The 24812-nt window shown below is 46.4% G+C and overlaps 1 protein-coding gene and 1 pseudogene across 1 annotated transcript; both read left to right on the forward strand.

Annotated features, from left to right (window-relative positions):
- Nucleotides 1-420: 420 nt before the first annotated feature.
- On the forward strand, nucleotides 421-24605 carry SLC22A2 (solute carrier family 22 member 2). The gene is made up of 11 exons (XM_049765369.1): nucleotides 421-831; nucleotides 3339-3442; nucleotides 10486-10640; nucleotides 13959-14127; nucleotides 14785-14899; nucleotides 16406-16512; nucleotides 18359-18573; nucleotides 19661-19769; nucleotides 20765-20877; nucleotides 23748-23847; nucleotides 24539-24605. Exons 1-11 carry the CDS (start codon nucleotides 421-423, stop codon nucleotides 24603-24605), a joined length of 1665 nt encoding a protein of 554 aa, XP_049621326.1.
- Nucleotides 12305-12738, forward strand: LOC125996519 (small nuclear ribonucleoprotein E-like; annotated as a pseudogene).
- Nucleotides 24606-24812: the final 207 nt, after the last annotated feature.

Genomic DNA, 24812 nt, shown 5'->3' on the forward strand with positions numbered 1-24812 from the left:
AGACTGTGTGGGTGAGATGCCAGCCTCCCCAGCTTTGCTGTATGCCGGGTTAATAGAGCAAGATTAACAGAGCCATGATACAGGCTGGCGCTCAGATTTCTCCACGCTCCGCACAGAGGAGAGATTGTTTGTGGCTCTGGTCTGAGGCAGGGACACACGGACGGACTCCCCAAGGGTGATGTTACAAACACAACATCCCTGCTCCTGGGGCGTTTCAGAAGAGCCGTGAGTGCACAGGCCCTTTTGGAGGGGTGTGCTTGGGATTGGAGTTAGGGAAGCGAGCCCAAGAGTCATCTGGGCCAGTTCTCACCCTGTGACTTTTGGTCCAGTTTTCTGCTTAGCTGGCACAACCATTCAACAGAGAGCCACACTCTCTGTTCCACCGGGACGTGCTTCCAGGATCAGCGCCTTGCAGGAATCATGCCCACCGTGGACGATGTGCTGGAACACGTGGGGGAGTTCCACCGCTTCCAGAAGCAGACGTTCATCCTCCTGGCTCTCTTCTCAGCCACCTTCGCCCCCATCTATGTGGGCATCGTCTTCCTGGGCTTCACCCCCGACCACCACTGCCTGCGTCCAGGGGTGGCCGAGCTGAGTGCCCACTGTGGGTGGAGTCGGGCCCAAGAGCTCAACTTCACGGTGCCCGGTCCGGGGCCCTCTGGGGAGTCCTTCCCCAGCCAGTGCCTCAGCTACCTGGTGGACTGGAACCGCACCGACCTGGGCTGTGTGGACCCGCTGGCCGGCCTGGCCGCCAACCAGAGCCAGTTGCTACTTGGGCCCTGTGAGCACGGCTGGGAGTATGACGCGCCTGGCTCGTCCATCGTCACCGAGGTGAGTGTAAGCAGGCGGCCACGGAGGCAGGTTTGCTGTAAAAGGAGAGCTAGGGAGATCCAAGCATGCTTTGCGCAAGCCAAGAGTCTTATAAAAACCCTCATCTCCAAGGTAAACAGGCTGCCTCCTTCCTGTCCGGAGTCTTAAGTGGGTTAGTGAAAGCTTAGCTGGATGTTGATGAGAAGATTCTAGCTGATGCAAGTTTTAGTGGGGGGAACCAGCAAGAGCTTGGGAGAAGCCCAGAAATATTGCTGCAAAGAGGTACCTGGAAGCCTCCTCCTGTCCTGGAAGCCAGATCCCATATTCAGGGGTCTGAATGTGGAGACACCTGGAGCCCCAATTCTTGTGAGAGCAGACAGTTGTGTCTTTTTTCTTTTAGCTTATTCTGTTTTTGCTTGGGAGTCACACCTAGTGGTGTTCAAGGGTTCCTCCTGGCTCTGCACTCAGGAATCACTCCTGGCAGTGCTCAGGGGACCATATGGAATGTCGGAGATTGAACCCATGTTGGCTGTGTGCAAGGCAAGTGCCTACCCCACTGTTGTATTGCTCTGGCCCGTAGACACTGTGTGTTCATTTCTCTTTCATTTGCTGAAGGGTCCTTAGGAAAATACCTGTCTGCTCAAGAACTATTCGTTTGGGGCCGGGAAGGTGGCGCTAGAGGTAAGGTATCTGCCTTGCAAGCGCTAGCTTAGGACGGACCGCAGTTCGATCCCCCAGCACCCCATATGGTCCCCCCAAGCCAGGAGCGATTTCTGAGCGCATAGCCAGGAGTAACCCCTGAGCGTCAAACAGGTGTGGCCCAAAAACCAAAAAAAGGAAGGAAAAAAAAAAAGAACTATTCATTTGGCTTTCGTGATTTGGGTGTTTTGTTTGTGGTTTTATTGTTTTGGGGCCATACCCGGCGACGCTCAGAGGTTATTCCTGACTATGTGCTCAGAAATCGCTCCTGGCTAGGGGGACCATATGGGAAGCCAGGGAACAATCCCAGGTCCGTCCTGAGTCAGCCGCATGCAAGGCAAATACTCTATCGCTTTGGCCCGATTTGGGTATTTATTTTATTTATTTTTTAAATACTTTATTTTAAGCACCATAATTTGCAATATTGAGTGGCAGGATGGGGTCTGGCAATATAGCATGAAGGTAAGGCATTTTCCTTCCATGCAGAAGGACGCTGGTTAATCCCGACATCCCATATGGTCCCCTGTGCCTGACAGGCACGATTTCTGAGCGTAGAGCCAGGAGTAACCACTGAGCGCTGCCGGGTGTGACCCAAAAACAAACAAACAAACAAAAAAAAGAGTGGCAGGGTTTGAGGGCCACAGAGATAGCACACTGTAGGTCATGTGCCTTGCACACAGCCAATTCAAGATGGACGGTGGTTCGAATCCTGGCATCCCACATGGTCCCCAGAACCTGCCAGGAACGATTTCTGAGCATAGAGCCAAGAGTAACCCCTGAGCATTGCTGGATGTGACCCCCCCCCCCAAAAAAAAAGTGGCAGGGTTTTATGTATAAAACAGTCCAACACACCACAGTCTCCACCAGAGTGTCAGCTACCCTCCACTATTATCCAAAGGTGCCCCCACCCCAGCTTGTCCCCACGTCCTCCCCCCACAGTGATAAACATCCTATTAAAGCCCAATTCTCCATTTCTGTTGCTTTTGAATATTTTCTGTGTCCTTACTGGTCACACCCAGTGATGCTCAGGGGCTACTCCTGGCTCTGCACTCAGGAATCACTCCTGACAGTGTTCAGAGGGACCATATAGGATGCTGGGAATTGAAGTCAAGTCAGCCATGTACAAGGCAAGTGTCTTCCCCACTGTACTATCTCTCTGGCCCCGTACCATATTCCTTTAAGAGGCTTCACAGATGCCCGTTCTCAGTTCTTCAGCGAGACAAGGAAACAGAAGCTCGGAAAAGAGAGAAACCATGCAAGGAGGCCCCAGAGTAGAGCCAGCTCATGACTTGGGCCTGACACCCTGCACAGCTCCTCATGGCATTTATTCCAGAATGGCACTTACTCCAGAGGAAAGACTATTTGGTGGGCAGGGACCACAGCTGTAGCCCATCCACAAGCCTGTTGATATCTATGTGTTAACATAAGAAAGGGAGAAATGACCAGGTAGTCACAGAAACTCTGAAGAGCTGAGATGCTAGTTTCTAAAGGACACACCCAAAGCACTGCTGCCAGCCCTGATGCAGCCTCCACTGAGGCAGGGGAGCAGGGTTATGCTGATGGCAGCAGGTAGCAGAGCCTGAACCCTGCTCAGAACTAACACAGCCTGGTGGAGCTCAAAAGGCATAGGGACCCTTGAGCTGTGCAGTGAGCAGTTAATGAAGGAAGCAAGCAATGGATAGACAGCAACAGGCCTCATCCCTTCATTGCAAGAAATTTTCAATGGGCTGGGTCTAATTGGATTTTCTTTCCCTTCTCTCCTGGGTCTAACTGGACTTTCTTTCCTTTCTCCCCTGCACCTGGACTATGTACCTTGGGGCCTGCTGCAGTTTAACCTTGTGTGTACCAATGCCTGGATGCTGGACCTCTTTCAGTCAGCTGTGAATGTAGGATTTTTTATTGGTTCTGTGGCTGTTGGCTACATAGCAGACAGGTAGGTGGAACATAATATCCTCCCCCCTTTTTGGAATATCCCTGACCTCCGGCCCAGCTCCAAAGCCTGACATTTTAATATGGAGAAATTTGTCTTTCCAAAATGTGACCATCTGCAGAAGAGGGCCTGGGTTAGATCTGCCTTCTAATCCCCAATTTCTAATCCTCAGCTCCCTCCTGGGCTTCATTACTTATATACACCTCGTCTGGTACCTTTCAACCTGCCAAGTGGCCTCCTTGCCCCCCTCCTATGGATGGGGTGAGGGACTGTGGGATCCCAGAACTGGACACCACAATGTAAATCCTTGGATGCCACTTGGCTAAAGGAGAACAGGATCTTTCTACCCCACAGGCTCCCCAACTTAATTGCCTGACAACCCCTTTTCAGGAAAAAAAAATATACCTCAGGCCCCACACCCCAGAAACCACCAAGCAAACAGAAAGCTCCCCACTACCACCACTACCAGTGCTCCTAAAGCTACAAAACCCTCAGATCATTCCATAACTTCAGGGGCAATTTTGTCCCTTTGGGAAAAATTGAACACACACACACACACACACACACACACACACACAAAAGCACGCGCACACACACATCTCTCCATATGTCTGTTCCCTGGAGAGAGAGGGGGGGGAAAGGGAGAGAGAGAGAGACAGAGAGAGAGAGAGAGACAGAGAGACAGAGACAGAGAGAGAGAGAGAGAGAGAGAGAGAGAGAGAGAGAGAGAGAGAGAGAGAGAGAGAGAAGGCTCCTTCTTGGCACATTGAACAAATGCTCCAGAAGTCAGTGTGAGCCTGTCTGATCTGGTCTGAGCTGGTCTGATCTGGTCTGAGCTGGTTTGAGCTGGTTTGATCTGGTTTAATCTGGTCTGCAGCTTCTACTGTGATCTTTCCTGCCTTCTCATCAGCTGTCTCTGCGTCTGGTCATCAACCCATCTTCCTTAACCCACAGTTTCAGGCTCTTGGAGGCCAAGAATGTGTGAGTCTATATCCTTCTCACGGCCACTTTAACAACCTTTTGATCTCTCAGGAGGAAATGTGACACACATATGTGCTTTAGACATGACAAGCACTCCCCATTGCTTAGCCATCAGTGCCAATGCCACCTGTTTCTGAGTGTGTTCAGCATCTCATAAGCTCAGCATTTGGTCTGTTTGGGGGCCACACCTGGTGGTGCTGAGGGTTTACTCTGGCTCTGAATTCAGGGATCATTCCTGGTGGAGCTGAGGTATCTATATGCATCGCCAAGGGTAAATTAGGGGTCAACCACTTGCAAGAAAAGTACCTTAATTCCTGTGTCATTTCCCCAGCCCCAAATTCAGCATTTTGGACAGTGTTACTCTCTGCGATCATTGGCCACCTCGTAAGGTCGTGCTTCTAATGATGTGTCTCTCTGCCCAAGGCAGCTTACCTATAAAGCACATCATGTTTGCTGACCTCCCTAACTATATTTGTGACCTAGACAGACCCTAGACCTGCCTCACATCTTGGCCTTTGGCTAAGATTAAGTGCAAAGCTGAGACTTTGGGTATAATATTAAATGTGAATGGAATATTCTTACCTATGAGATTTGATTGGCTTAACGTGTTAACGATTAGTAACATGGCTTAACCATTCACTCCTGCCCTGTCCTAAGGCATTTGTACTTTCCCTACTGAGTCCACTGAGGCAGTGTGAGAGGTGAGCGGAGGCAGGAATGGGGCCAACCACACCCATACTTCTTTTGAGTTCATCAGAGGTTCTTCCTGGATTTGTGACAGGGAAACTCAGGAGAGAAAGAAGGGAACAATGTCTTATATTTTCATTTCCATGGCCCTCATGGAAACTAGGGGCAAGGAACCCCTTTCTGACCAATATGACAGTGAAAGTTGGAAATGATTACTCTGGACAAGAAGTGGGGGCTGAAAGGAGATAAAGTGATATATATGATACCCCTTCAGGAACAATATTATAAACCACAGTATCTAGAATTAAAAATGAAGAGAGAGAGAGAGAGAGAGAGAGAGAAGAAACATGTCTGCAGCAGAAGCAGGCAGGTGGGGGGTCGGGAAGGTGGGAGGTAGCTAGAGACGTTGGTGGTAAGAAATGTGCACTAGAGGATGGATAGGTGTTGTGATGTGCATTGTATGACTAAAACTGAATCATGAACAACTTCGTAATTGTGTATCTCATGATGATTCAATTAAAATATTTTTTTAGGGGCCAGTGAGATGGCGCTGGAGGTAAGGTGTCTGCCTTGCAAGCGCTAGCCAAGGAAGGACCACGGTTCGATCCCCCGGCATCCCATATGGTTCCCCCCAAGCCAGGGGCAATTTCTGAGCGCTTAGCCAGGAGTAACCCCTGAGCATCAAACGGGTGTGGCCCGTTTTAAGAAAGAAAACCTTTTCTAGGGTCAGGAGAGAGACACTTGGGACCTGGTCCAGAGACCAATTCCCTTGATAAGTAGTTACCCTGCATCTTCCCATCATAACTCTCTCTCCATTCCTGTCTTCACCAAAAGGAACTCACTGGATGGAGCTGAGCCACAGCTCAGGGGAGAGGAATGAGTTAATTATTCCCAACCCACTCAAAGAGCAGGAGAGAAGTTCAACTTTGTCCTGGACACACATTCCTGATGGATAAGGCTAAGCCCAGTCAATTAACCACCTTCTCTGATGACCTCAGGGTGTTACTCCTGACACTCTGGATGTTGAAATTCCCCAGAAGAAATAGAGACTCGTTGCTCTTTCCCCAAACTGCTGTGCATAGATCTCTGCTTTTATTTTTTTATTTGAAAACCATGGTTTACATTATTTTTCATCATACATTTGTTTCTGCCATTCCATGTTCCAAAAGTAATCCCACCCCAGATGTAAAATTCCTTCTATCACTGTTGCATATTCCCATCCACCCCCAAGCTTTCTTTCTTGGCAGACATAAAATAATTTATATTGCTTGTTTACAACTAAGTGGTATTGGAATTATTGAGGGGGGAAGCCTCAGCAAAAGAAAATTTGTGAAAAATTTTATATCTCAGAATGTAGTCATTGTGTCATTAACTAAAGGTTTACTAAGCTGTTTGTTGCTAGTTGATGATTGTGTTGTAGGCTTTTTGTTAACCTTAGATGTATTCTGTGCTACTTTAATATCCAATTTGATGTTTCCTCATGGGGTGTCAGTATTGACAAAGGTAGAAGTGGACATGGCTGCATATATGGCTGCATAATCCAGAGTTGCAGCCAGGGGTTCCAAGATTCCATGGTAGTGGCTGTGGGGCATGTCCATTAGCTACTAGGACTTCCAGAAATTTGAAAGAGCAGTGGAGAGGATGCCTGCATTCACTCAGAGAAGACCCCCAGAATTTTCATCCCAAATACAAGAATACCTTGAGTTTTGGTCACTTAGGCATCTCTGCAGAGATCAGTGATAAAACAGTGAAGGAGCCAGAGAGATAGCATAGCGGTAGGGCATTTGTCTTGCACGCAGCCAACCCAGGACAAATGGTGGTTCAAATCCCAGCATCCCATTTGGTCCCCTGAGTCTGCCAGGAGAGATTTCTGAGCACAGAGCCAGAAGTAACCCCTAAGTGCCACTGGGTGTGACCCGGAAACCAAAAAAAGATAAAACAGTGAAGTTGGACCACTGGTCTGGTGGCAATTGTGGGTTGTGGGTGCAGCTACTAAGGCTTCAGAAGAGCATAGACCTGGCTTCCTTCCTCCCAAAAGTGTCCCAGTTTTCATCTGCTGTTTTTTCACTCCACTCTCTAAGGTTCATTGGTTGGCTGGCAATCTCTTTCCTATTGGCATAATTGTAGAAATCTGTGCAAGGAGACAGCTTCCTTGGCTCCTGCCTTGGCCTGTCTCTCTTCTACATGCTTCCAGCCTATTCCTGAGTCGCTTTCAGAGTTGGAGCAAAGGGATAAGAGCCTACAGAGACCCATTTCTGTGTTGCTAATGCCAATAGAAATGGGTGTTATTATGAAAATTTCTTATGATAATAATATGATGCCATTTGACCAAGTGTAGCACCGTTAATGCACCTGCCAGATGGCAAGAAACAAATCACAGCAGCAGCATTAAGCCAAGATTCAATAAGGAATCTTCTTTGGAGGATTTTTAAAATAAGGACCCACAGACTGCGCAGGATATTCCTTAGAAGGCAATGGCAGCAGGGAAAGGGGATGTGGTGAGAAAGTCTAACTCAGAATACTGTCTCAGATCAGCTCCACTTTCTGAGAGCCAGATTTGCAAACAGGAAATGGCGGTTTGAAAAGCATCCTTTTCCGGTTTATTCCAGCCCCCACAACCTCCTAAAGGACAGGTCTGAGGCATGTCTGAGCTCCGAGTTAGCCAAGTCAGTCAACCAAGTCCCAGTCTTTACTCTGAAGTTCAGCCCTGCACCACTGAGGTGACCAGAAACAGACATTGTCATTACAGCTCATCCCACCTTGAACAAACTCAGAATCAGAGTGGCCAGACCCAGCAAGAACAGTCAGCCTAAGCCCCTTCTGTATATTTAAACCCTTGTCTTTAATATTTTCCCCTATTGTCACTAGTCCCTTGGTGAGGGATTTTTTTTTTTTGTATTTTAATAGTCACTCACATTTCATAATGCACTGCACTATCCCTGCAGCTCCATGTTTACTAGTGGCTGTGACTGATTAACACATCGTTAACACATTGTTGTGGGAGCCAGCAGCCCTGTCTGGGTTTCCTGGTAGAGCTAGAGCAGAACAATTCCCCTTTGTTGGCCCCCATCTCAAGCATCCCCCATACCAGAGCTGCCTGACATTCTTAGGTGTTCAGACCTTTCAGAGCCAAATAGTCTCTGGAAATATTGTTGTCCTTTATCTGCGAGAGAAGGGACTAAGGCTCCTGGAAATGAAGGCAAAGCTTCCAGAATGTTCCTGTGTGTGGAATCCAGCTGAGAGCCAGATGCAAGGCTATATTTCAGACCCCTGCCCATGCATGCGTGCGTGTGTGTGTGTGTGTGTGTGTGTGTGTGTGTGTGTGTGTGTGTGTGTGTGTACCTGATCATATTCTGCAAGTCGAGTAGCTGAAGAACTTTGGCCTTGCCCACCTCCTACCAGCACCATCTCTGGTTTTCATTAACCATTGCTCCCTGATGAGCTCTCACAGCTGAGCAGCAGACGTCTCCCTGGGTTCCTGGTGTTTCTGTGACATGGCTATGGGTTTGCAAAGCATTTTCTGCACCAGGTGCCCTGTGGGCTGACACAGAGTTTGTCCATGTCCAGAGATATGGCTTTGGGGACCTAGCCACCTCCAGAGCAAATGCTCAGGAACCCCAAGCATAAGAGGAGTCTGAACAGTCTCACAAACAGGTCCAATGACATAGACATTAGATCTGATGTGGGGCTCTGGCTAGAAAGCCCTGAGGGAGAGGAAGAAAGGACCTAGACTCATGGGCTTGAGAGCTGAGTCCATCTCACTGTGCCCTGTTCTAGCCCATCAACTATTGGTACATGTGCAGGGCAAAGCTGTTTCTGGTGTAGAGCATGAAGTTGCCCCAATATCCTCAGCATGTCTGTGACATGGACTAGGACTGAACAGTCACTAATGCAGTTTGGGGAGTCGGATATCCTGCCCTTCTTTTCACTGAAGCATTAGTGATGAAGACAATGAGGACGTGCTCAGCCTGTGGACCAAGGTGTCCTCAAGGCTTGCTCTTTAGGAAGAATTACTTAAAGGGTCTTTAACAACTGGTGAGAGCATCTTTTAGAACAAAACCAGAGGACATGATGGAAATGTGAAAAATTAGAGCCCCAGGCCAGAGCAATAAGGCCAGAGCAATAAGACAGCAGGGAGGGTACTTGCCTTGCAGATGACTGACCCAAGTTCAATCCCCCAAACACTTCTAAAAGCAGTTCTTGAGAGTGCAGAGCCAGGAGTAAGCCCTGAACACCACTGAATGTGGCCGAGAGAGAGAGAGAGAGAGAGAGAGAGAGAGAGAGAGAGAGAGAGAGAGAGAGAGAGAGAGAGAGAGAGAGAGAAAGTCCAGGGCCCCAATTCATCTCCAAGAATGAGCTTTGCACATTGAAGGAAGAAGGGGGCTGGGAACAGGAAGTACCATGCAGTCTCTTGTTATCTTTCTCTTCATCCTCTTGTCACCTGGGTCTGAGATCTTCTGTAACAAGGGAGCCAAAGGGTTGGTCCATCTCCTACCTCAGTGAGAAGCAAAGCCAAGCCTGGGCCAAGGACAATAAAGGAGTTAGACACTCACCTTACATGTGGCCAGCCCCCCTTGGATCCTTAGCATTACAGATGATCCTCCAAGCATCAGGGTAGCCACTCCAGAGCACAGAGCCATGACTACTCCTGAGCACAACCAAGTGTGTCCAAACTCCCCCAATTAAAAACAATAAAAGCCAAACTCCCTATATCCCTCCATGCTACCCCAAGACAATCTCCAAGTCGCCAAGCCCATAAACACCATGTTTCCCAAATACACATCATGTATCCCAAGCCCAGGTCAATAGCCCTACCAGCCAGCTCTGGGAAGGGGATACAGCATGACACCAAAGACCATTTCTATGGAGACTAACAAATGCCACCCTCTCTGAAGGCAGCACTGAAAATGGAGAAATGCTGGATCCTGAATTTGGAGTTTTCAAAAGTAAAAACCCCTGAAGTGAGCAGCTGGTAGAATCACTTATTGCCAAGATTCAGGTTCCAAAGTGTGGGAGTGCCCAGTCCCTCAGAAAATCAGGGCACTCAAGGGTCAGAAGTCACTCCTGGGCTGGAGCAATAGCAGAGTGGTAGGGAATTTATCTTGCATGTAGCTGACCCAGGACGGACCGAGGTTCGACCTCCAGCATCCCATATGGTACCCCAAGCCAGGAGTGATTTCTGAGTGCATAGCCAGAAGTGACCCTGAGCATCATTCATGTAGACCCCTGACTGCTCAAACTTGGCTGTGGTGCAGGGAGGGGAGGTGTTCCTGCATTTTCATAACTCATGGTTCTTGACCTTCACCTGTTGGTTCCTCAGCCTCTCCCCCTCAGCTGTACATGCCCTGACCCAGATTCTTCTCCATCTGGCTCTGCAGGTTTGGCCGTCAACTCTGTCTCCTAGCCACTATTCTCATCAATGCAGCTTCTGGGCTGCTTATGGCCGTCGCCCCAACCTACACTTGGATGCTTGTCTTCCGCCTAATCCAGGGCCTGGTCAGCAAAGCAAGTTGGCTCATAGGCTACATCCTCAGTAAGAACCCCAGGGCCCAGTGGTAAGGAGGGGCATGTGGTCGTATGTAGCCCAGCGTGGGCGACCAGGAGAAGGAAAGTCAGCTCAACTGACCACAGTATGAAGTGTGGAAAGACTTTTGCCCTCTGCATCCAAGAATTGCAAAAATTATTTCCGTCTACTCAGGCTGCTGCCTGCCAACCTGGTCGACGGTCCGTGAACCTGGCTGCTCAGAAAGACAAACATGTCTGTTTGTACAGGCAGGGACTGTGAAATACTGTGAAACATTGTAGAAAAAAAAAATTGGTTTGTGCATTTTTATTTTGTTTATAAAGCTGGTCTTTTTTTTTTTTTTTTTTGGTTTTTCGAGACACACCCATTTGTTTTTTTTTTTCAAGCATAAACTCATAAGCTAGGGTTTTTAATTTTTTTATATTGTATATACATTGTATTCCATTATTGAATAACAATATTTTTTTTCTTAACACCACCCATCACCAGTGCAACATTCCCATCACCAATGTCCCAAGTCTCCCTCCTCTCCACCCGACCCCCGCCTGTACTCTAAACAGGTTCTCAATTTCCCTCATACATTCTCATTATTAGGACAGTTCAAAATGTAGTTATTTATCCAACTAAACTCATCACTCTTTGTGATGAGCTTCCTGAAGTGAGCTGGAACTTCCAGCTCTTTTCTCTTTTGGAGACACACCCATTTGATGCTCAGGGGTTACTCCTGGCTAAGCGCTCAGAAATTGTCCCTGGCTTGGGGGACCATATGGGACGCCAGGGGATCAAACCGTGGTCCTTCCTTGGCTAGCAGTTGCAAGGCAGATACCTTACCTCTAGCGCCACCTCGCCAGCCCCAAAGCTGGTCTTTTGAGGAGGTCTTTCATTTTTAGACCACACCCAGTGGCACTCAGAGGTTACTTCTGGCTCTGCACTCCTGGCAGGCTCAGGAAAACTTGTGGGATGCCGGGTACCCAACCCTGTGGAGTGATCATCTTTAACACAGCTACCAAACCCTAAAAACCAAGATGCTTTCACTCTGGCCACAGAGCTGGTACAGAGGTTGGGCATTTTTTCTCTTGCATGTAGCCAGCATGAATTCAATAACCTAACACCATGTGCTGACCACCTACCTACCCATGATCTCTTGAGCACTGTCAGGTATGGTTCAAAACCTCCCATCAAAAACACTCCAGTGTGGGAATAGGTAGACTATCCCTCTACTGTGCTTGAATGTGAGAGTCAGTGTCCTCTAAATGGGGCAGGTAGCATGTCCTCATGCTTCCGTCACAGGTAGTCATGGCACAGAATGGTTCAAAATGGTTCATGCTACCATGTTTGCCATATGCTAAAGAGAAATGATGTCTTGGGAAAGAAAGAGCCCTGTTTTATGTGATTTATGATTTTTAACTTGTATACACTCCCACAAGCTGCCTTTAAAAAAAAATCGGGGGGGGGGGGTGTTTGCCTTGCACATGACTGATCCAGGATGGATCTTGGCTCAATCCCTGACATCCCATATGGTCCCCCGAGCCAGGAGCAATTTCTGAACACAGCCAGAAGTAACCCCTGAAAGTCACGGGATGTGGCCCAAAAAGCAAATAAAAAAGAAATCAATGGGGGGGCATAAAGATAGCACAGTAAGGTGGCTTCTGAGCTAAGCGTGCGGTCCTGTACGGCCTTTGCTGAGCTTTCACCATGGTGTACCGCAGCCAGGGCCAAAAGGTGCAGAAGGTGATGGTGCAGCTGATCAACCTCATCTTCAGATATTTGCAAAATAGATCTCGGATTCAGGTGTGGCTTTATGAACAAGTGAACATGAGAATAGAGGGCTGTATCATTGGTTTTGATGAGTATATGAACCTCATGCAGAAGAGATTCACTCAAAGGCAAAGTCAAGGAAACAGCTGGGTCGGATCATGCTAAAAGGAGATAATATTACTCTGCTCCAAAGTGACTCAAATTAGAAATGATGGCTGAAGTGAGAAATTGTGAGAAGGCGCTGCAGTGTTTTGGGAAAGGAGATTTAAAACATTTGTTCATATTGTTTTCATTTATGTTATTACCAGATGACAATAAATGTTGTGGAATTGTTTGTATTTAAAAAAAAGATAGCACAGTGGGTAGGGCACTTGCCTTGCCCAGGCCCTAACATCCATCCCCAACTTCCCATTTGGTACCAATTACCAGTTACCAGCAGTGATTCCTGAATGCAGAGCCAGGAGTAACCCCTGAACTGATCATGGCCAGGTGTGTGCCCTACCAAAAAATTTTTTTAAAAAAAGAGAAGAAATCACTGGATTATGTCGAAGAGATAGCACAGGGGTTAAGGCACTTGCCTTGCAGAGTTAATCCTCATTCTGTCCCTGGCACTACATATGGCCTGTCAAGCATCACCAACAAAGAACCAGGAGTACCTTCTAAGCACTCTAGGGGTATAGCTCAAATCCTCCCCTAAGCCGTCTCTTAAAAAATGCCAATGGGTTTAACAACCAGCTAGCAGAATTTCTGAAAACTTAGAAATCAGTTCCTTCAAGCCAATCCTGGCTAGTCTTCCAAGCCATTCAAAGGATGCACAGGGCTGCCAGGAAAAATTGAGCTTGTGTTTGAGTATAAGATCTATTAAAAACCATCCCCAGACTAAATTCAACATTTGACTCATGATGCCAACTCTTAAATAATCATTTTCTCACAGCTCTAGAACAAAATGAGTTTTATATCTAAAATACAATCCCATCTGTCCCTGATAATCTATTTTTTGTTCTGTTTTGCTTTGTTTTGGGTGCTCAGGATGGTGGTGCTCAGGGTTACCCCTGCCTCTGTGCTCAGGAATCACAACTGTTGTTCTCAAGGGACTCAATGGAATGTGTGCAAGGCAAATACCTTACCCACTGAACTATTACTGTTGCCCTTGACATTTTTTTTTTAAACCGTCTGGTCCCTGTGGGCAGGCCTTAACCACTGTCTAATGTGGGACCATAAGATTTTTGCTTTGGTTTAGTTTGGTTTTAGTTTCTGGGTCATACCTGGCAGTGCTCAGGGGTTATTCCTGGCTCTACACTCAGGAATCATTCTTGGTGGTGCTTGGGGGACCATATAAGATGCTGGGGATGCAAGGCAAATGCCCTTTAACTGTACTATCACTCCAGCTGCTCATAAGATTTTTATATTAAATAGCATAGCAGCCATAACAATAACAAAATACACCTCGAGGACCATTTAGAATCTTTAAGAAAGAATTTTCACATTGGGGAGATATGTCTGCCATCTGCATTCTGCTTTCCCTGTAGTGGACAACAATCTGTGCTAACTATGAGACTCTCCCTACAGTTACAGAGTTTGTTGGGCTGAGCTACCGCAGAACAGTGGGGATTTTTTACCAAGTGGCCTTTACCGTGGGGCTCCTGGTGCTGACTGGGGTGGCCTACCTGATTCCCAATTGGAGGTGGCTGCAGTTCACTGTGACCCTGCCCAACCTCTGCTTTCTGCTCTACTACTGGTAAGTGGTACTTGGTCCAGGAAAGGGCACATGGCCCTTTGGCCCATCCCCAAATATAGTCTCCCCAGAGCAGCCTGCTTCTCCCCTCACTCATCACAGAAAGCTATTTTGAGGGGTGCTATAGTGTCTCCCACTTCCACTCTGGACCGGCTCCATGTGACTCATGTCCTGCTCAAGGATACACAGGGTCTGCATATACTGCATATACTGCCAGCTCAGTCCATGGTGCCCAGCTCTGGCTCCCCACAGTGTCAACCTCAATCCCATCCTAACCCTCCCTTTCACATCCCCACTCTGCAGACACCCCTTTCCATACCCCCCTCCATTGCTACCACCCCTTGCCCAACCAGGAGCTTGGAACTGTGCTTCCCTGGAGTCTCAAACCCAGAGTTAGCTACCCCACCCACATCACTTCCTGTCTAGTAGAACTCTGAATAAGGGGTCCCTCCTCTTTCTGGGCTCTGAATGAAGCATCCCTTCACTTCCCGGGAGGTTCTCTTTGGGAGAGAGGGGGCCACATATCCCCTCCCTGGGAACAGCTGCATTTGCTTTCTAGACCCAACTGAACTTAGCTTAGGGGTGCACAGAAATTGGATTATTATGGGAGGAGGTGGACATGCCCCCCCCCAGCATCATACCTGGCTCTTCCCTTACCAGGTGCATCCCTGAGTCCCCCAGATGGCTGATATCCCAAAACAAAACTGATCAAGCCCTGAAGGTCATCAAGTATGTGGCGAAGAAAAACAGAAAGCCCCTGCCCGCTTCTCTGCAGGTGAGCCCTAAAAGGGGATTCTAGAGGTACACTTTAGCTTCTCAATAAGGGGGACACAGAAAGGTTCTCCACAGGGCAGAGGGTGTTTATGGTGCAATAACTGGTATGAACCCCTATGTACCCCCACACAACAGGATAACTTAATACTAAGATCCCCCAAACCCTTCAGAGCCAAAAGAGGAAGGACAGGGAGAGAGTTCAGGTGATGGACAGGAGTGAGGCCTGTGCCAAGCCCTGAAGCCCACTTCAGCACTTCACAGTCCAACAGTAAAGGTTCTCTATGCCCATAGGCTGTGCCTGGTCTGGGCATCATTCCTGGGACCTCGGCATCCACACGTGCCACAAGGAAGAGGCATTCCCAGGGAACAGGGGAGGACCCCAGTTTGGCCAACATTGGCCCCTTCTTTGATGTTGAAGTATTTGAAGGAAATATTGTTCTCCCTCCCCATGCCTGAAGCAATGTCCTAGTTTGGGGATCAAATAGGTGCAGAAGGGCCCATACCTCAGAGGTCATTATCTGCCTTCTTGCACCTCATGAACTTGAACTTGGCTGTTTCCCCTGACAGGGACCGGAAATGCAAAAACTGTTCGACAGAATCAGGAGTTAGCTAGGCTCTATAGCTCCCTACAAGGATGTAATGATCTGGAGATGCTCAGTAGGGGCTGGGAGATCCTACCTTGCCATATTGCAGACACAGGAAGGCACATGCTTCTCCATTGATGGTTCTCATGGCTCATCCTCTCAAAGACATGTGTAGAGTGCAAAGCACTTGAGCCAAGGCATCATCCTTGGTGTGGCCCAAAAACTAAACAAAACAAACGAAAAAGAAGTAGTGGCACAACCTCTATGGACATCCACATTATCTTCCTGAGCATGTCTTGATTTCACCCACTGGGCTGTGCCACCTGGAAAGCTCTTTGAATGCCTGGTATGCCTTCTTTCTCTGAAGTCCTACCTTCCCCTTCCTCTTCTGTGCCATGGGGTAAACACTCAGAACCCTATAAAGCTTGGGAGATTAAAATTAGCAAGGGGCCAGAACAATAGTACAGTATGTTGGTCATTTGCCTTGGACACTGTCAACTCGGATTTGATTTGGGGGGGGAGGTTTGGGTCACACCCATTTGACACTCAGGGATTATTCCTGGCTATGTGCTCAGAAATCGCCTCTGGCTTGGGGGGAACCATATGGGACGCCGGGGGGATCAAACCCTGTTCCATCCTAGGATAGCACCCGGCCCCTCAGGTTTGATTTTTAGTACCCCACAGGGTCCCCTGAGCTCACCAGAAATAATCCCTGAATACAGAAGCCAGGAGTAAGCCCCGAGCATGATTGAGTGAGGCCAAAAAAATTAAACCAAATAAAATGGGTAAATATATGTGACAAACTGGACTGAATCAAGAGCACAGTGCCAGCCCCCATAAGTAAAAGAGTGTAGGAAGCCCAGCAGGACCCCAGGACATCATGAACTGTTCGAAGATGCCCTCACAGCTATTTCTCACCCTAGAACCTCAAGCCCGATGAGGACATTGGTGGGAAGTTGAATCCTTCCTTCTTGGACTTGGTCAGGACCCCCCAGATACGGAAGCACACTTTGATCTTGATGTACAACTGGTAAGAAACTTCCCTGTGCTCCTCACCACAATCCCTGTGGACAGCCCAGTAGTAGTGAGACTTGATGGGTTCCAGTTTGTTGGACTGGGGGTGGAATTTCCATAATTTCTTTTAGGGAAGGGGGATTCCATTTCATCAATTCTGTAACATGAGCAGCCAATATGAACCTAAGTATCCGTGCACACAAACAATATCAAGTCTGGGAGAAACCAACAAGCCCAATTCGGTGGGGGTGGGAGGTAATACTGGTTCCCCAGCATCCTGAGTTTAGTTGAATGTACTGACTCCTGAAAGACTTTGAAAGATGGAGGGGGATGAGTGGTCATGGTGACCCAGACTGTGTGGCCATACTAGACACAAGATCACCATCAAAATCTTGGTGTGCAAGGGACCCTGGACCCAGAAAAGTCAGGAAGTATGAGTTTTGTAAATGATTTCTGGGCACCAAGGGCATTGGGAAAGACTCACCCAAAATGTTAGTTACTTACAGAGAGAGTCCCATGTGCACATTGGGCTATTCTGAGCCAGGGTTTCAAAAAGATTTACAGAAGATCATTGGTTTTTTTGTTTCTTTGTTTCTTTTGTTTTGGTTTTGGTTTTTGGATTTTGGGTCACACCCAGCAGTGCTCAGGGGCTATTCCTGGCTCTACTCTCAGAAATCACCCCCAGCAGGCTCTGGAGACCATATGGGATGCCGGGATTTAAACCACTGTTCTTCTGCATGCAAGGCAAATGCCTTACCGCTGTGCTATCTTTCCGACAAGATCATTGTTTTTATGAATTTCCAGCAAGTTCGCTTCTAGCTCAGTGCGAAAGAATCAGTTTCTGTTTCATCTTGGCATACCTGAGAATCTCCTAGAAGGTCTGAGACAGGGTCATACAACCCACACTCCTCCAGTGATACTGACTAAATGAAAAGACTCAGGAACCCCCTGTTTCCTCAATTCTTCAAGATATAGATATAGATATTGACATAGACATAGATCTCCCAAGCTGAGATCTATGAGTACAAATTAATCATGATGAGAGTCAACATCTCCTAATTGACCCTTTTGTCCTTTTTCTACCTGCAGGAAAAAACTACTTTTTGAATAAAAGAATCTAGTAGAATTATGTTTCACTCTTGATCCCTAACTGCAGGCTGTGAGCTGTCTGCTTTGCACCAACCTTCTCATGGTGCAATCCCCTTTTCCAAGTGCATCAGGACGGTCCACAACAGCCAAAGATTTACAATTGCTGACATGAGCAGAACTCATCAGGAACAACCCTACATGGAAATGGCCACACTGACATTTAATTTTAGTCTCTTTCCTCTCTGAATTCGCATGAATCTTGACCATTAACCTCATCCTTTCCTTTATAGATGGAGGGCCTTTAGTCAATATTGTCAAATTGTAGTGCATACATACCATGGTAAAGATAAATGACTGAGAAAAGGGAATGTGTCCACTGGGGGAATTCTGAGCTCAAACTGGTCTCCTGTTTTTCTTCATTATTGCTTAATAAACAATCAACCCTTCTGAACCCAACTGTATTAGAAGGTCAAAGTATGAGCCATAGATTGCCTGATACAACACGACTTGGTAAATTTCTCTAGAAGACATGATCTCTTCTGTTTCCATTTGACCAAGGAACTCTATTCAAATGTCTACCCTCATCCTGGTGTTGAGCTCACAACTTATTACCCAAAGAATCAGGTAGTTCAAAAACACTGGCGTGCATAGCATATCAAAAACCAGTGACAGAGAGGAGTGACTTACTTCTACTTTTGGTTTCTCCAGAAACTTCTCCTTCTGATGACTTATCTTTGGTTCTCGACTTGACCTGACCTCTTCTCTTTGCTCAGGTTCACAAGTGCTGTTCTCTATCAGGGACTCATCATGCACATGGGCCTTGCAGGAAGCGACATCTACATGGATTTCTTCTACTCTGCACTGGTTGAATTTCCCTCTGCATTCATCATTATCTTCACCATTGACCGCATCGGTCGCCGGTATCCATGGGCTGCTTCAAACATAGTGGCTGGGGCAGCATGTCTGGCCTCAGTTTTTATCCCTGATGGTAAGTATTCAATCAAGCATATTTTTTCCAAGTTCCTGAGAAGAAGGAATGTGATGATCCTTGGATAGGGGCCAAGCACTATAGTATCCAGAACTATTTGGAAAGAATGAACTTCATATCTGGGACATTTCAAGATAAAATTCCTGTGTATTTTTTACCTTAAAGAAAAATTATACTCAAAGATTTCCCAGTAGAATGGAACCATAAAAAGTAGCTAAAGAAAGAGAATCACACCAATAGCAGCCTGAAGAAATAGTCTTAACAACTGGTAACCTGACAGCATAGCATCTCATCCAGTGGCAGCCTGATGGAATATAATCTCAGCCAATCAACAAAAACAACTCGAGGACCTATGATACAGGTCTTCAGGCTGCCCTATATACATGGGCTTTGGCGTTAGTTATTCCAGAACATCTCCCAGATATCTTTTAATGACCTCCCTTCATTATCATGAGAAAACTTAAGTAAATGCCACCAATGAACAAGTTCTATTCTCTTCTTTCCTTTTAAAATATTTTATCAATGAGGGAAGCAAAAGTCTGAGTGGCAGGCAACTTTTCACTTATGTTTTGGCTTGTGTCCTTCCTTCATTAGCAGCTTTGAAGAAAAAGGCCCCCTGTTGGTGCTTCTTTGGGATGATCTTTGTCAACTAAAGGTGGCCCTGTTTGCTGCCATTTATGACTGAGATGTAAAGTTAAGTGGGTCTGAAAATTGCATCTAAAGCAAAAGCAGGCCATTTATAGTGCATGCTTTATATACAGATGATACCAGTTTTATCCCCAGCACTGCACAGAGTTCTCTGAATCTCATGAGGATTAGCATCATGGAGGGTCCCTAGAGCCCATATCTGGGAGTATCCTCATCTCTAAACATAGCTAGTGCTAAAAACATAAATAAATAAAGTGAAAACAAACCAGCATGTGGCCCCTTTGGTTCAGTTGTACTGAGACTAGAAAAGAAACATGTTCATCATTTTAATTGTGGACTTTCTCCTTGAAAACTCCCCAAGGAAGGTATTAAAACCAGGGATTATGTGCTATGGTGCTCTGTGTGTGTACATGTGTATGTGCCTTTGTGTTTTCCTCAGACCTGCAGTGGCTGAAAGTTCTGGTGGTGTGCTTGGGAAGAATGGGGATCACCATGGCCTATGAGATGGTCTGTCTAGTCAATGCTGAGCTGTATCCCACATTCATCAGGTGGGTAAAGGTGTTTGGAAACTTGGGCTATAGTCCAATGAAGGATCATTTGCCTTGTGTCCTTGGATTCAACCTCTGGTACAATAATAATAATAATAATAATAGTAATACATAAAAGAAGGTGGTCAGGGGCTGGAGAGATAGTCCAGCAGGTAATGTGTTTGTCTTGCACATGGCCAAGTTGGGTTTGATTCCTGCATTCCTGCATTCCCAAGCATTGCTAGGCATAATCCCTGAGTTCAGAGCCAGGAGCAACCTCTGAGCATTGCTAGCTATGTCCCCAAAATCTAAAAATTAATAAAAAGAAGATGGTTGGGATGTTTGCTTATTGGCTGGCAGCAGAGATCCCAGACCAGGGCTCTGTACCTTCCTATTTATCTCCACCTAAATTCCCAGACTATGCTGACCTACAGAAAAAGAAGGCAGTGAACCAAAAGATAGGGCCATACATGACCATAGACAGGTGGGGGCTAGAAAATACACACACACACACACACACACACACACACACACACACACACACAGAGGCAGAATCTCAGCAGCTGTATTAAGCATGGTGATGAGTATAGAACTGAAAGTCTCCCCCTTCCTAAGAATAGGGGCTGGATCAATAGCACAGTGGGTAGGGCATTTACCTTGCACATGACCAACCCAGGATCAATCCCCATTATTTCATATAGTCCCTGAGCCTGCCAGGAGTAATTTCTGAATGCAAAGCCAAAAGTAACCCCTGAACAGCACTGGGTGTGTCCCAGAAACAAACAAAAAACTATAAAACAAAACAAAACAAAATTAAAAATAAACAGCAAAAACATAACAAATAATTTGTAAAGAAATTTCATAGATGAAATACCACCATGTCTGAATGAACATACAGAGCAGAAAGATTCCTTAGCACAGACTTAGGCACAGACTGTAGCTCCCCAATATACTCATGACCTGCTATTCATTGGAGAAATGCTGAGATCAGAACTCAGTCAATTCCCTGCCTTCAGGAATCTCGGGGTCCTCGTCTGCTCCTCCATGTGCGACATTGGGGGAATCATCACACCATTCCTGGTCTATCGGCTCACTGATGTCTGGCAGGAACTTCCGCTGGTGATTTTTGGTAAGTAACCCTCCAAGTTGTCTCAAGTAAAACTGATCTTCCTAGAGTTTTTCTACTTTTCCTTGTTCTTCTGAGTAGGTATCATGCCACAAAACAATTGCTGAGTCTGGCCTGTAATTAGTACAGTGGCTGTGGCAAGACTAGTGCTGCTGGCAGCCACTGACACTCAAGGGTTAAGGCTTTAGAGCTTGCCCTTTCAGGGTCTGTGTTCAAAAACGAGTAAGATGAGATTGAGTCTCCCCTAAAGAAGACCTTAAGTTCACACACACACACACACACACACACACACACACACACACACATACACACACACACATACGCGCACACACACATTCTCACTCCTTGGGCCTCTTAGTGACCTGACCCTCCATCCTCAAAGTGCAGATGAGGAAAATTGTAAAAATTTCTATTTCATTACTGATAAGAAAGGCAGTTTCGGTTTTGCCTAGGAATATTTCAATCCCCCAAAGAAGCCAGCCATAATGAAGTCAGTGCATCAATACAGGTGTAATGGTGGGTACCCATCACACCACCAGGGCCCTGGCAGTGGGATTTCTGGGCCACAGCACAGAAGATGAGAACAATAAAGACAGGAACCCATGCTTAGCCATTCCTTCCAGCTAACAAGAATGCCTAGATGGGTCATAGCACAGAGCACTCAGGTGCCATAGCCCAGACAAGAATGGAGTCCCCATAATCCCCCCAAAACCTGCCCAACATGTAATGTGTCCTGCTGCCTTGTGTGACCTCCCATGTACTCTCTGCTGTCCTCTCCTTTCTTGGGAGCTGTCAGGAGGAAGTTTCCACTGTGGTCCATGTGCTAGCTAAGTCCCAAGTGGGGGAGAAAATTCGCCCTAAACAGGGCCGGAGGGGGCGTGCAGAGAGATAGCATGGAGGTAGAGTGTTGCAAACGGTGGTTTGAATCCCAGTATCCCATATGGTCCCCCAAGCCTGCCAGGAGCAATTTCTGAGCACAGAGCCAGAAGTAACCCTTGAGTGTTGCTGGGTGTGACCCCCCCCCAAATAAAAAAACAGGGCTGAGGAATTAATGACAACAAAGTGGCCCATGTCATGGATGCCAGGCACCTGATCTTCAGCAAGCCTGATTTAATCCTGGTGAACCTGTGTGGGCCCAATTCCCCCTTTCCCAACACTGACCTCTCGGGGAAGCACCATCCAGGGGCACTTGGAAGATGCTTTTTTAGCTTTTCCCATAAGTGGTCAGTGTGTGGTCCAGGGATCAAGGTGGTGTTTCTGGAGGAGGAATAGGTACTCACCAAGGTCTGAGGACCATTTAGCTGAGCTTAGTCCACAGGCCATCAGATTAAGGCCAGCAGGCCCATCACTGCTGACCCTCCCATGGAGAGCAGGTGAATTTTAGCTGAAAAGGAAATGCAAAGACAGCCAAGCACTTCTCTCAAGTGGGTTTCACCTTCTTCCCTCCCCAGAGCTCAGCCTGAATTTTGCAGGAAGACAAGTTCACATTTTACCCTCAGGCTCTTGCTTTTTTGGTCACTAGTGCTGTGTTGAATATGGTCTTGAAATGGCCCAAAGCATCATTATCTGTATGTCTAGAAGGAACAAATGACAGGCTGGGGGTGGGGGAGTGGAGGGGAATTTTTTTTGAAAGAGCATGGGAACATTAGCTCAGACATCTACTAGGTGCTGGCCCTTCTCTGCAGATGTAAAGTACTAAATAGATGTTAATTCTCTTCGAGGCCAACCCACAACTCACCCACTTTGCAGAATCAAAGTCCCTAGTCTGAGGTTCTGATTTGTATGAGGTGCCACCCAGGAACTCTCACAAGGTTTGGAGAGGTGCTGGGAGACTGTTTCAGGTGAATCCCTTTCAGCTTCATAACAGGAGCACCCCTTCATCACATGGAGGAATCCAGATCATCAGAAAATGGCAGAAGTTGGAGGGAACTCCAAGATCAGCAAGCGGGAAGTCAGCTGGGAGAATCATTAGACACCAGGCTTCTGCCCTCTATTACAGGGCTACATTGAAGTCCCATGTGTGCTTTTTTGTAAGCCTAAAACTAAAAAAGAAACTACACCCCCCTCTTTCTCTGTTCTGTTCTAGAAAAAAATAAAAGGGTCCTTTAAAATTCCAAAACTTGGGAGTAGAGCAATAGTACAGCAAGTAGAGTGTTTGCCTTGCACACAGCCAACCCAGGTTTAAATCCCCAGCACTATATGGTCCCCCAAGCCCACCAGGAGTGATACCTGAGCTCAGAGCCAGGATTAATCCCTGAGCATTGCTGAGTGTAGCCCAAAAACAAAGGTCCCAGAACTTTAAAGAAATAAAAACATAATGTTATGTTCCTATTATCTCTCCTCTCCTAAATATATGCAAATCAATTTAAACTAGAGATCAAGAAAAAGGGAGCTTGTCCAGCACCTGAAATGCCTGGCTATACTTCATTGTTCCTCTTTGCAGTAATGCATGCTTTGTTACTTGGACTTGCTAGTAATAATCCAGATCCAACTTTCTGACTCATTTTCCTTACTAAGAACTGATGCTGGAAGCTGCATGCTCCTCAGAATGGATTTTTTTTTCCCCTCAGCACTATTTTCTAAAAAAGCAACTTACTATTGTGGCCATGGCCTCTAGCCTAGAATAACCTTGATTCCAAATGCATAGTGTTCCATGGCCCTATAAGGAATTGTAATCCTACCGAGTTTGAAATTGACATAATATTTATGATGGAAAATGGGGCAGAGAGGGCAAAGGAATCTGTAAGTATCGGAAAATAACCCCCACAAAAAAAATCCAAGACTTTTTTTTTTTTTTCACAAAAGAAGGGATGTTTCTAATTATAGAGCTGACTTGTCTTTATTGGAAATGATTGGCCTTTGTTTGGTTTTAGCTGTGATTGGCCTGGTTGCTGGGGGGCTTGTGCTGTTGCTCCCAGAAACCAAAGGGAAAACTTTGCCAGAGACCATTGAGGAAGCTGAAAATATGCAGAGGTAAGAAGCTGGGTCACCTACGTGCTCATTCCAGAATATGTAAAAGAATGATTGGGCCTAGTTGTATAGAAAAATGAGACTGAGATGCCCCAGAGAGAGTATAGGAGGGAAGGCACATGCCTTGCATGTGTCTTCTTCATTAGTGTCTCTGATCTATTCCCAGGCACCCCATAGGTTCCTTGGAGCATGACCAGAGCTCACTCCTAAACACAGAGCCAGGAGTAGCCTCCAAGGCTGCTGGATATGGCTTAAACCTTCCCCATTTCTCCCACAAACACATGCACACAACTAAACAAAAATAAGAGGAAAAAAAAAAAAAAACAAGATGTGATTGAATCTGTATCTTACACCATGGGTGAGATCTATTCAAACCCAAGATCTAAAACCACAAAAAAAAAAAAAATCGCAAGAAGCATGGTGGAAATGTAGGAAAATCTCTTTTTATATTCAGATTGGTGAAAGTCTTTGTATATCTGATGAGAAATTTAAATTTTTTAAACTTATTTTTTAAAAGATTAGTAATCTTACTTTCATATAAAAAAAAAAGAAAGAAAGAAAGAATTCTGGTTGAAAATCACCAATTACCAGATGCAGTGCATCTTTATCTGTACCATTTCTTGAGTGCCGACTAGAGTTGGGTTTTTAGTCTCCTTATATTTTTTTTCTCCTCTCTTGATTTTTGTTGTTACAGATCAATAAAAAGCAGAGAGAAGATGATTTACCTCCAAGTGAAGAAGGTGGAAGTGCATCAAAACTAAGAGTATCACCTGCTGCTTCCCTGTGGCCTTGTCTGGGAGACAAAGCCTGAGTCTGACACCCCCAAGTCAAATACAGTGTGTGGTGCCACTGAACCCAAACTCCTGGGAGCAGTGTGGCCCCCTGGCTGCTCCCCAGGCCATTTCCTCACTGATCTGCCCTTCATCTGTGTCTTTCTCTATTTTCTTTCTGACCAGTGGAAGCACAGT

The sequence above is a fragment of the Suncus etruscus genome, chromosome 18 (assembly GCF_024139225.1).
Source record: "Suncus etruscus isolate mSunEtr1 chromosome 18, mSunEtr1.pri.cur, whole genome shotgun sequence".
NCBI classification, from domain to species: domain Eukaryota; kingdom Metazoa; phylum Chordata; class Mammalia; order Eulipotyphla; family Soricidae; genus Suncus; species Suncus etruscus.